At 42.8% G+C, this 13208-nt stretch overlaps 1 protein-coding gene across 2 annotated transcripts in view; it reads right to left on the bottom strand.

Annotated features, from left to right (window-relative positions):
• TRIM67 (tripartite motif containing 67) overlaps positions 1-13208 on the bottom strand; it is a gene marked incomplete at both ends in the record, with an annotated part of 34242 nt that overhangs the window by 2129 nt on the left and 18905 nt on the right. Inside the window, 3 exons of one of the 2 annotated variants that reach the window (XM_082047919.1) lie at positions 5533-5836; positions 6912-7050; positions 10005-10150. In XM_082047919.1, the coding sequence (XP_081904045.1) occupies positions 5533-5836; positions 6912-7050; positions 10005-10150 (589 nt within the window). Of the gene's footprint in view, positions 1-5532; positions 5837-6911; positions 7051-10004; positions 10163-13208 lie in introns of both variants that reach the window. The other variant, XM_082047918.1, reaches the window with a different exon arrangement.

Below are 13208 nucleotides of genomic sequence, written 5' to 3'. Positions count from 1 at the left end.
GCATCCCTGCTATGGTGCAGGGATGCGCAGCAGGGAATGAAAAAGCAGAAAGCTGTTTACCTAGGTATTCCTTGCTAATCATTACACCTGCTAACAGTTCGAGACTCAGATTTCCAGTTCAAGTAGTCACCTTGACATCCCCTAAGGGGACTCAGCTTTCCAGAGACCAGGGAGCCAGCACAGGTACAACAGATACTGGGTTTGGGGAGGAAGAGAAAGTGGGGGTGGTTAGGGATAAATGTAGCTCCCTGACTGACAAGGTGATCAGCTACAGGCCTGGGAGCTGTTTCAAGTGTGCAGGCACAGTTATTACTACCAGTGACAATTGGTTGTGTCAGGAGCAGCTGCTGAGAGCTACCGTGGTATCAGAGCTTGCTAGGACAGACCCAGCCAGCCATTACATGCTTGAGTGATTTGACATTAATGCACTTTGATTTGGGGGTTAGTCAAACCCAGTATTACTTTAAAAAGCACTGAGAAAAAAATCTACTGGATATGCAGATTGGCCACAGGCACTGCTACTCTGCTACTATCGCAGGCCTCTGTGATGGATTTACAGCCTGACACAATTTGTTCAGCGTAAATCAGATTTTGAATTGTTTGCAGTAGGAAAGGAAGCAGCTGTCTTTTGTCCCACGCACTACCCTCAGGCACACAACATTCACAAGATTAATGCAATTTTAACATAGAATTTATCACAATAGGTAGGCAAAACATTAAAAATAAAGGGGGAGGGATCAAAATATGATTAGGAAGAATATTGTGCAGGGTAAGAAATTTTCACCTTGTCCACTAGATGTCATAAACTTGTTTCCTTTAGACTAACTGTGGCGCATGGTATTTGCTCTGAAGGTAAAGGAAATTCTATCTGTGGCATAATAGTATAGAATATTATTCTGACTTCTCCATTTAAAACTCTTCAAGCAATAACAGTATAGCTGAGAATCATGAATTGGGCTCTCAGATGTATTAGATTTCAAACTACACAGTTCTCAGGTTCCCTTTATTTGCTTTCTGGTCCTGTAGGCATTAAGAGGTTTCTCTTTGAACTCCTCTCCAAAACCATAAAGTAAATTCTTTTCCAACAAAAATATGCTTACCTGTTTTCAGTATCTCAGAATCTAGCCTGTTTTTATTAAAAGCACCCCATCATAAAACTTATGATGTGACTGTGGGAAGCAACAGTACTATGATCTAGAGCTATTTACAAATATATTATCTTTTTCTCTGTTTAGGAACAGCTTTGATTGTAGGACACCACGGTTTATATCCTGCAGTGTTTTAAAATAGATTTCTATGACGTCCTTTTAAATGACCTTGATTCTCCCAGGGAAACAGAAACAGCAACATTGCCTTTTTGAGATTATTCTGCCCTTTCCTATACGATAAGCTAATTTGTTTCTTGTGAGCTAATTAGCTGTGTGCTGCACAGTGACCTTGAGTGACTCCTCTGCAGCCCCCGGGGACAGCCGGGCTGAAGAGGGGATGGGTGCCGCTTACAGAGCCCAGCCCAGGCAAGTGCCAGACCCAGCTGTGGCCTCTCCAGGAGAACAGGGGCTCGGAGCCAGAGCAGAGGGATGGGGACCCTCTCCTATCCTTGCTGCCACAAGTCTGGCAGGACTTCAGCAGGTGGGTTGCCTCCTTCCTCAGCCACCACCCACCTCAGTGACAACCAGCTCTGGCAGGGCCAAGGCAGGGCAGAGGTGAGCAGAGGACACTTTGCCATGATGCCACCAGGGAGCTGGACTTCTTCTGAGGCCGAACAGCTGCTCTTCCAGAGCATCCTGTGATTTCCTTGGGAACTGTACTTTGAAGAACCCAGTGTTTTCTGTCCTGGCCACTTCCTTTAGCAGGAGAGGTGGGAGAGTCAAAGTTTCATGATCAAACTTAAGCAAGGTATTTCCTTGCTCTTCCGTACATCATTTAGGCAGTATTACAAGATAATTTTTCTAATGAAATCCTTCCTTGCAATAAAAACACCATCTAGCTCAAGGGACTCAAATTGATGGTGCTCTCTCCTGCTACACTTCTGCGGCAGCATGTAAAAGAGCTGCTGCTTTACTGTAGTGCCTTTTCTGAACCACTTAATGACAGTTATGCCATAAGTCCCTAATAATCTGCAGGCCACGTAAAAGGAAAATACAACTGTTTTTTACAAGACTTCTTCAATATATACTTAGGATTCATTAAATGATAATCCATTATTGAAGATATGTGCCACTCTTTCATTATTTCAAGTAAATCCCAATCTTCACACCTCTTCTCTCACAGTCCTGCATATTTTTATTTCTGGGCACAACAGTTAAGTCCTGATTGTGGAAGTGCTGTGCGGAAGCCCAGAAGGTCAGAGTACAGATAGGAGAATTTGGCTACCATGAAAAATGCTGTTGCCTGTGACAGTGGAGCCTGTTATTCTAAGATGAGTTCAGCAGCAGCTTGGACAATGTGCACAGAAAGACTACATGGATTGGCTAAAGGAATTTAATACAGTAATAAGTTTCACTATTATTGAAAAGTAAAGCTTAACAATTTATGAACACTTTAATAAAATAAATAATTAGTTTAACTATCTGTCAACAGTTGTTTAATCATGAACTCTACAGTAATTTAACAACTTTACCATGTCCATTGTCAAGGACAGTATTTTGCAGTCAATGATAACATTTTTGTATGATGAAAACGTGGTCTAGAGATCTCTGAAGTCAGTGAAGAGACTCTCCTGATCGCAAGGGGCTTTAAGACTACACTCTAAATTCTCTTGACTTCCCACTGTCTTTCAGTATAAAACTTGTCAGTGTGATTTCTGTCTCTTTACACAACCATGTAGTGACTAGAGTATCGCTTATACCACCAGGCACTCCTGCTCTTGGGAACTTTGCCAAGGAACGGATCTATTGCAATGAATGCCAGTGACTCTTAGCAATGGGCACACAGCATCTCTAGTGTGAAGTGATTGTTTCCAGGAGCAACGAAGCTGAAAGGTACCTTACAAAGCTATATCTCTGCCCTAAAGTGTTTTCTTAACTGATGTTTGTTCAACCTGTTCTCAAAGATCCTCTCTGTTTTTGATAGCATGAGAGTCTTCTGTTCGTGCCTCTTCTCCCAGCATTACAGAAGTGATGCTAGTTTTTAAGGATGTAGACAGGTCCAATTTTGCATGCTGTGAGTGAAAAGAACAGGAAAGTACTCCAAACATGACAGGTCCCATGAACAAGTCTTCCAAGCTCTACCTCAGCTCACCCCTGAAGCTAGTCATTTATTTATTGCCCTAATTTCTTCTCTTTAAGATTATGAAGGATAAAATGATTACTAAGACATAGCCTCCACCACAATAACATCTGAGAGGCTAAAAGGTGACCATAAATTTCCTTTGGACTTTGACACTATGCTATCATCCCCATGTCTCCAGTGAGAAAAAACAACTAGGGAGCAATAACTGTTTCCACAAGACTATTACAGCTAATGAGTTAAAAAACTGACCTACTTGACTGTCACGGTTAAAAATATAATGCCTAGACCTAATTTCATTGAAGCGCATATGATTTCATGAGATTACATGCCCTTCGCGAGTGTGCTTCATTTGAAGAGATACTCAATGGGTCTATCCATGCCTTGGATGTGCCTGCAAAGCCTTTGTGTTTTATCTGCTAAAACCCAGGAAACTATCACCAACAGAAATCACCTTGTCCTCCTGCTTAAACAAGATGATTGGAAATCTGAAGTGTTTTCCATTTGGCTTCCCAGAAAGAAAGGGTTTGCTTCGCTCTTCTATTGCTTGCTGAGGACCAAATCCTTAAAATAGGTTTCTGGGACAGTAGCGCACAGAACCGTTGCCAGCTTTTTTCCAGAAAACATAAGCTGTTTCACAGAGCATTAAAATTAATACAGCTTAACATTACTTCCACCCTAAATCAAATCAAGATATTAAAGGGACAGAGAAACTTTTGATATATTTATTATACTGGTGTTATTTTACTCTATACTGACTTAGGACATCATTTAAGGCCTCTGGAGCTAAAGAAAATATTGCAGTTGAGTTCAGATAGCTTTGGATCCAGCTACAAGGTTCTTTCCCCTGTCTGTAATGAACTGCAAAATCAAACTATGCTTCAAACAAAAATCCCAGTAATTGTAGTATACTTAAAGTACAAGTATGCTTTAGAGTATAAATGACTATTCAACAGGAGACATTACAACCAGTTTTAGAGTACAGTGAATGTTGGCATGAACTTATCTCTTTGAGGACATAATAGGGCATTTCAGCATTTTAAAAATCACTGCAAGCCTTTCTTTTAATCATTTGGTATAACAGAAACAATATCTGAGTTAGTGAGTGTGGAAGACCTGCTAGGACAGTCAGTAGAAACCTAAACCAAAATCGATTCTTGCTCTGCCTCAGACCTGCTATCTATCCTTGGTCAGTCGCTTTATTCATACATCAATCTGTTGTCATGATAGAATAGGTATACAAATATACCATTTTCCAAAATAAGCAAGGGACTTAGGATCCTGAATCACACTCCTCAGCAGAGACCTTCTCACAGGTCCCGGTTCCTGTAGTACCCAGCTGACCTTCAGCTAGGGCTGACCTTCTCCATGGGACACGGAGAGAGAGCAATGCAGTTCTGCTCTGGCAAAACCCCAAGAAGCTTCAAGCGAAGCTGACCTTGTCTCCTCTACACGTCAAGGAAACACAGGCAGCACTAGGCAGAGGTAAATACCATGAGCGCTAGAAGCCGTGCAACCGTGTCAGTGCAACACTGGATCTCGGCTGACGCACGATGTCTCTGTGTGATCTGGCCCTGGAGGTAGCTTCAGTTAGAAGATATCTCCCCACCACTCTATTGCATAGAGCACAAAGAGCCTCTGAGTAGTGGGAGCAAGAGGAATTTGGTGACGATGGCTCAGGGGCTCCCTGAAATCCTCCTTTGTGTAAGCTGGTTGTACTGATTGAGACACTTTTCAAAGCTCTTCAGTACAATGGCTCAGTTGGATGGCATCTGTCACTTAGCCCTCACTGCCAAACAGTCCCTTGCATCCAGATCACCCTAGGTGTGACCTCCAGCATTACCTTTAATCAGCTTTTAGGACTGGCAGTAAACAGCCGCATTTTGAACAGGCGATCACCAGTGCTTTGCCTAATTATTGTGCAACCCTGCAGCCCAGATTCCTCCCAAGGAAGAGAATCAACCACCTTTCTCCCTGCACTCCTCCGGCAATGAGAGAGAAATCCTGCATCCCAGTGCACTGCACTCCTGTCTGCTGGCACTGTGGGTGGGATGTGCAATAATGGGCTTACACCACAGCAGAGGGGATTTAGGCTAGATCTCTGGAAAAAACTGCTAACAGTGAGGATAACAAACACCAACACAGATTGCTAAGGTGCAATTGCTGTCACTAGTGATTTTTAACAAGGAATAAGAGAACTATATTTAGCAGGGAGGTGGGCTAGAAGGCTTCCTGAGACCCCTTCAGGTGCTGCAACACAGAAAAAGCCAGCAGTAATGAGAAAAGCATGCAGGCGGTGCTTACCGATTGGTGTGAGAATTGCAATGCATGAACCAGCTGCGGTTGTTGTCCACGTACATGGCCCAGGCCTTGTCATCCTTGCCTAGCATCATGTCCTTGACAACGTTAATCCTGGCAATGCCGAAGGCTGGATCCGGATGGTTGTCATACCGGTCCACGTGCAGTTCCCAGTAATGCACACCCTTGGAGAAGGCTGCTGTGCCAAGAACAACCCGGTCATCATAGCTGTTGCAGGTGGCAGTCTGGTTGTCATTCGACAGCACTATGTCTCTGTGAGCTGAGGAGGGGTCAAAGGTGAACCACGCCACTGTGGAAAGGAAAAAAGAAAGGCAGGACTATGGCAGAACAGGCTGTGTTCAAGTGTCGTCTGCTTTACTACAATTGGGAGAATGAGATTCTGCCTTCCTGAAGACCCCACTGCACTTCCAGGTAATAAAGACAATCTTTCCTCATTACCGTAGGCAGCTACACAAGATTACTTTGCACCAGTACCCTGCTGTTTTTCAGCTCAGAAGTGCCTCATACTATCTGTGCTTGTTCCTCTGAATGTACGCTGCTAAGGGCAGTGACTTTCTGCTCTCACACAGTAACAAGAAAGTCATTGAGGACACAAAGGCTTCTCCATGATATGGAAACTGCTCACATCCATGAATTGGTTCAGGATGGCCTTTAATGGAAATGGAGTTCCACTGTGTCCGTGCTGGTTAGGACTGACTTCACTAGTTTATCAAAGTGGGAAAAGAAAGAAAAAAAAAAAAAAAAAGAAAAAAAAAAGCAAAACCACCACACAGAAAAAGCTCTTAAAGTGTAAATATTTTATATTGGCCTATTTTGGCAATACAGCATAAAAGTGGAAGTGATAACAGCATCCACTTCCTGCTTCATTACAATATCATTAACGAAGATGAACTTCTTGTAATGCCTGTATGGATGTCAAGTATAATTATAGAGGAACAAGCATGAATTCCCATCTCTGTTTTACTAAACCTTGCTGTGAAATTGAAGCTGTAGTGAAGAAACAGGCAAATTCCAAAGGTATATGGAGAAGTGGAGACAGAATGGCACAAAAATATCCCGTGTGTTACATAACTGCTTCTGTATACTAAAGCAAATAAGAATTTTAGTTAGAGCCCAGACTTCTACAGCCAAATAAAATTGCATGATTTGAAACCTGAAATGTTACTGACAATGGAAAATCCCCAAAAGTGATAGAAGGAGCACTCAGTCCCTGTGCACACTCAGTCTATGTACTCTCTGCTCAGATGATCCAAAATCTCCATGCCAGTAAGTGCCAAAGTTATTAGCAGGTATAAAGGGATGCAAGTGTTGTGCCACTGAGACCTACAGTTTTTCACTTAGAAACCGGGAAAGAAACAACTCACCATCGGATGTCTGTAAAATAACTGTCTTGCTGTAAGGGCCAACTCCTGAGGAGTTGAAAGCTTTGACTCTTGCATTGTAGGTACTGTTGAAATGAAGGCCATCGATGGTGCAGAGAGTCTCCTTGCCAACATACACTTCCTAAACATTCCAAAAAAAAGGGAGAGAGAAAGAGGGACATAGTTTAACTGTATCTCTGTGCCTTGTGAGCACATGTTAAGACTTCTAAATATAAGCCACAAGTGAACAGCTTCTCATTGCTTCCCAGGATGTAGAAGTTATGCTGTTATAACATGGGCAGCCACATCAGTAGAGACATCAAGGATGGTTAGCAACGGAGACACTAAGGTGAAGATGAAGCTGGAAGGGTACGGCAATAAAAGGCAACACAGAAAGGTGTTTTTTGGTTTTTTTTTAATCCTCTTTTCCTAAACACCTACTCCAAAACATTGTTTTACATAACAGTCCCAGTGTCTGACCCACTGTGGGCATTCTTATATTTATGTAGGACCAAAAAAGGGGGGCATGGGAGCATAAAAAAGACAAGCATAGTTTTATTCTGTTGGAAAGGTTGTCTCATGTCTGTATTATAATATAATTTTGAAAACTGCAAACACAGAGCCAGAAGAAACTGATTGCCTAAAAATTAGGATCACATGCATCACATGAGGAAACAGCAACTAGACAACAGAGACATCACAAAAGTCTGTAAAGATTTATTTAGCAGCAAGTACTTGTGTAATGTGAAATATTTCAGGAGTAGAAATATCTAGACAGACTAATGAAGATGATCAGTCAGATTACACAGTCTGTCTATCTGAAAGAAGCCTAGAAACCTCATGTTTGTTGGAAAACTGAACAAAGCAACAGAAAATGAAAAAAACCCCTGCCTTGGCAGTGGGTTGAAAGCCACGATTCCTTTGCACCTCCGATTTCTCCAATTCTGTGAAATCCATAGATCTATAGTAGCAAAGGCCAGAAAGAGCTTAAGGCCGTGACTAAGGAGACACTTCAGGTCCCAGTTCAGTTAAGACACTTAAGTATATGCATAAGAGTAGTCCTGTTGGTTAAGGCTCTTTGATATGAACTGAAAGTGAATTAAGCACATGATGAATAAGAAAGGGGTTACTTAAGTTTACAGCGGTCCATGTGTTTGTCCACTTTGCTACCGTGGCAGCTGCTACAAACAGCAATATCTCTTGGGTCCTGAGTTAGCTGATGGTCTTTCATGGAGAGAAAGAAGAGTTTTAATTTATCTCCATGTTATAACACACACTGTCTGTGCAAAAATCTGTACTTGTAGGACAACTCCTACATTTTCTAACCCATTCCATATTTTACCCCTGTTCACTGCTTGTGTTTACTGAGATTGATGCACTCTGCTATGATGTGAGACAAAAACTGTTCTTTAAATCCACTAATCGAATACTTATAAAGTGCAGTGTCACTGCTTTCAGATATGTAATCCTTCATGAAAAGGGTCAGCAAACTCTCATCGAAATGGCATTGCTGAGAAGCCTGCAGTTTATCTTTTAGTGGGTAAAACTGAGGGTGTTTCTACCACAGCAAGAAAAGTGTTCCCTGAGAAGCTGTCACTTTAGATTTCTAAAGGTTGAGATGGTTTTGTATCTTTTTCAATCCAAAATCTTGATGTGGCAGCACTGGCAGTCCTAAAACCTTTGCCAGTTACAAAAGCCCACATACAAATGTGCTTGGATATGTACCAGCCTGAAATCTTGGTTATTCACAAGTATTTATTTACATGAGAATAACACTTGAAAATGTTTATCCAAGACACTGGAATTCATAACACGTTGTTCCTAACTCTTCATTCATCATGCACTGATAACACTCTTACCTACTAATATTAACTCTATCAGTCATTCACAAAGGCACCTTTTCACACTTTCAGTAGGGAGACCAACCTCTTCAAACCCATGTGAAGTGATACTCGGACCAAGGAACTGAGGAGACTTTTCAGAGACACGGTGCCCCCTTCAAAATGCCCTGCCAATACTTCTGCCTCTTCTAAAGAGGGATGTCCAAATCAGGTGCCTTTGCTGTCTATGTGTGTAGAGGTTTGACACAGGGAGGCAGTTCCTTTGGTGGACCTATGCCAGGCCATTTTCAGCTTGAGAAACCTTTAGGTTTCCAGGGAGAAGGCAATTTGCAGCTCCTGAAGAAATACCATCACATGTTTTTGGCAAAATTTCCCATTTGTGAAGGCAGCAGCTGTACTCCACAATCATCTCCAGATGCTTTCAAGGCACTAGCCCACCCAGGGATGCACTGGTCCAACCCAGTCCTGGGGCAACAGGAGCAGGAAGCTCACCAGAGAAGGAGGGGCCACAGCTTCCAGCAGGGTATGGCTGGCAGAAAGCTGATTGAATTTCTCTAGTTTGTTATTGGGATGTGGCAAAAAGTGATGGGAGCCTGTAAGTACCCTGCACCTGCAGGCAGTTGTACCATCACCCTGAAGATCTGGAAAGACAGCACTCAGGATGCTTTCCCGTACTTACCAACCCATTTGCAGCGTGTCTGTGGAAAGCTTCCACCAGCCTGGTCCCATCTACTCTCAGAGAAAAGATTTATAAATCCCGTATTTTTATGCAGGATCCCATTTTTACAGAGCAAAACAGGAAAACTTGTGTTGCATTTCAGACCAAGAATCTCAGCTGTTGAAACGGCGTGCTATGGACAGATGAGAGTCAGAGCTTCAAAGAAATCTCTGGTTTGTGGAAAGAACCACTTTCAGCTGCTGTAGGCTAGTATGGGATTTTCTACTGTGGAATGCACCAGGAGGACCACCCAGGATATGTAGTAGTGACTTGAAATTCTATGTTTCATCTCAGCAAGGGACTCTTTGCCAGAGGCCCAGAAATAACATCAACCAAACTTCCTACCCAAGCTGGGGGTCCTTCTAATAAGCAGTATCTGAACCTGGGGCTTTCTACATCCACAAGGCGGAAGCAGGAATGTTTTGACAACCCCCATCTTCCCTACCCCTTCTCCCCAACCTCAGACAGACACAAATCCACATCCTGAGGAAACTCATATACAAAGAAACATAAATAAATGCTGAATGAAATTCTCACTCGGAATTGGCCACCATCTCCATCATCAAGTTCCAAGATATAACCCTCCACCGGGTTGTGGGTCAAAGGTGGCATCCTCCAGGCCAATGTCACACTGTTGTTTCTGGTGCAACACTTCTCCAGCTGCAGTAATGGGACGGGTGGCACTGTAACAGGAACTGGGTACAGATTAGTGTAACTCTGCCCTGCCCCGTCAGCCTGCGCTGCCGGCAGCGTGACGGCCGCTCACCCCTCTCCCCTGGCAGAGGAGGCAATATTCGCTAGGAAGAGAGTCCGTTCCCTTCTATGAAACAAAGGGCAGTAAAAATGACATGACAAAATGTCTTTACCTGGTTAGACAAATCATTTGGCTGAAATGTATAAACAGAAACATATCTAGACATGCTTCTGGTGCCTCACAAGAACCACAGTCTGGGGACCTCACAACTCATTTCCTTCCCAGGGGTCGCTAGCTGGAACAGTTTTTTCTCAACCTGGAGCACTTCGCCCTCGCCGTCCCCAAAAGGAGCGATGGAGTAGCGGTGACAGGGGGTGTCTTGGGCCAGGAGCAGCATGGGAGACACAGTGCTGCCAGGAGGCCCAGCTCATTAAACCAACAATTGGATTATTAACCAGCAGAGGAGCCACTCCTCCCAGCGCAGGAGCAAGATAGAGTTTGAGCTCCACAGACAGCAGCAAAACAATTCTTCACAACAGAATATTTGTTTTTTTAACCTAATCAAAACTCCTTCTGCGCCCCCAGTTTTTCATCAAAACCACCCTGGATATGTTATCTTTATGGCAGCCACCTTAAAAGAAACTGTTGAAGAAAATTGTTCCATCTCCAAATTTTATCTAAATCCCTTGCTTCAGGTAACAAAAGGAACTTCTGTACCACAGGAGACTGCTTGTGCCCCTCTCCTTTCAGAAATTATGGGTGCAAAGTTATCTGCCAACATGCCTGTATAGTGACTTGCCCAGGAGAAACACCGAGAGACTGTTGACCAGAGCAGCATCTTAAAAATAAAAATAAACAGAGTGAAACATTCAGGTATGCCTCTGTAGGAAAGAGGCCTCCACCACAACTTCTCCAAACACAACTAAACTCTCAACATTCACCCTCTGCTGGAAATTATAAAGTGAAAATTAGGTCTTCTGGAGAGATCTGACGTGTATCTTACGCACCACTGAAATGGCACAGGTTAAGTGGGATGTAAGTGATGCAGAGACCCTGCCCGGTCTTCTGCCCAAGGCTAAATTTCACCATTCAGGTTCATTTCTGCAGAGCTCAAACGTGTCTTGCAGGGAGCTGAGTGCTCTGAGCATTTGTTGACCTAGCTCTTAACAATGTCAGTTTGCTCTTCTTTTATCTACTCTGCTTTCAGCCTCTAGTTTATTTTCTTCCTTTTGTCTGCGTGAGAGCTTAGCCCTTGAGCTGTTCCTTTTGTCTTGTTTTACCTCTCTGGATAAAAGAGGACTGTTCACGTTTTTTTTAACGAGCAGTCTGCGGGAAAACGGATGCTATTGTGTGACAGGACTAAGGCTTCACCCCCACTTTGGAAGTGACACAAAAGTCAGCATCATACTTGTGATAAACAGTGCAGAAGCTACAATGGTTTTCTGCTGGCATTACCCATCACCACAGTGAATGCAGATGGTTGGTAGCCCAGAAGAATGACTGTGGTCTGAAACAAAAGAGCTTTATAAATTAGCTCTTGAAGGTTTTTCTGTGAAAAGAGAAAAAAAAAAGGCTTGTTCTTCTTGCTTGATATTTAAGGATGATTCAGAGGGTGTCATAAATAAAAAGCTGGTTGTTTTTTCACATGGAAAGTTCAGACTTTTCTCTAGGAGTCACTGTCTGGAAAAGTAAGAGAAATGTGATATTACAAGAGTCAAAAACCTGAAAACAAGGAATTCAGAGGTAATAGGATTTTTAAGTGAGCCATTTTAAGTTTGGGGTTTTGTTTGTGTTTGTTAGCCTCTGTATTTTCAGTGAGATGAGTCTGGGAGAAGACAGGGCTGCACCAACTGTCCACACTCCTGACACTGTAGCTAACCTGTTAACCCTCTCAAGCGTCATTTGCTAGGTCCTTCCTACTTCTGAGACCTCCCCTGGCAAAGGTGGATGAAAACTTAATTCCTGAAGTTTATGAACTACAAAACAAACAACACTCCCTCATCTCTGAATAAACTACTAATGTTTCCAACTCCCTGCAAAAATCTCTTAGGAACACTGATGGGAGGCTTTCAGGGACTGTTCATGTAATGCACAACGCTGAAAAAAAGAGCAGAATTTTGGGGGGAAGGTAAGTGTTTTATGAGTCCCTTTTAATTAGAGAAACAGGAATGCTGTCTAGAATTAGAATATGTTTTCATATGATAAGGAGTTCTTGTTCCTGCTTCACAGGGGCAGTGTGAATTTTGGCCCTGCATATAAAAGTCACACATATTAAGGGGAAGTGATTGGGCTTCTTTACTGTGTCACTGGACATTTAAGTTTCTGTGAGTAATCCTTACCAGCCTCCTACTCCCTTTGGGCCAGCCTGTGGCCTAAACAGCACAACCTACAGTAGCTACCGGAAACGTAAGAAGCCCCCTGTGCAGCTTTGCTGGATGGCACTCACTGGATGCAGATGGGCAGAGATTTGTCTTGACCTCGGATTCTCTCTGGGAGGAGAAAAGGTGAACACTTGTCAAAGTCATAGGAAAGTGCAAAGTGAGTTGAATAATTGGGACACTGGGATATACTTCATAGTGAAGAGCAATGGGACAGGACTAAGAAAAGAAAAATACAGGCTAACTATCAAAAAAAAAGAAGACTCAGATGTTAAATTACAGTGCTGTCCCACTTCTTGATCAACTTAAAGTCCTCTAGAGAGTTTTTGAAGGAAAAGAATAAAAATATAAAGGGAGGAATGACACTGCATTGGCACAGCAAGATCTATTAATGAGCCTGAATGATGTCCTGCTATTTTAAAAGTGCAGGTCACACTTAGCTAAACAATGTGATCCTGATGTCTCATATGAACTCAGCAGTTTCAAAAACACATAACGCAATGCATCTCACAGCTGATCTCCTCTCAGGGTAGAGCAGGACTGCTTTAAGATGTTGTCTGTTATTTGCCCTCTTGACAAGCAAGTTCTACAATGATGGACTCCACTGCCCCGGATTAATTTTTATAGGACTAAATGCAGTGAAAGGATGGGCCCCTCAGAAGCATGAAA

Source organism: Streptopelia decaocto (assembly GCF_964273445.1).
Source record: "Streptopelia decaocto genome assembly, chromosome: 3".
NCBI lineage: Eukaryota > Metazoa > Chordata > Aves > Columbiformes > Columbidae > Streptopelia > Streptopelia decaocto.
Note: the sequence above shows the minus strand (reverse complement) of the source record. Positions and strands in the feature narration are given on the sequence as shown.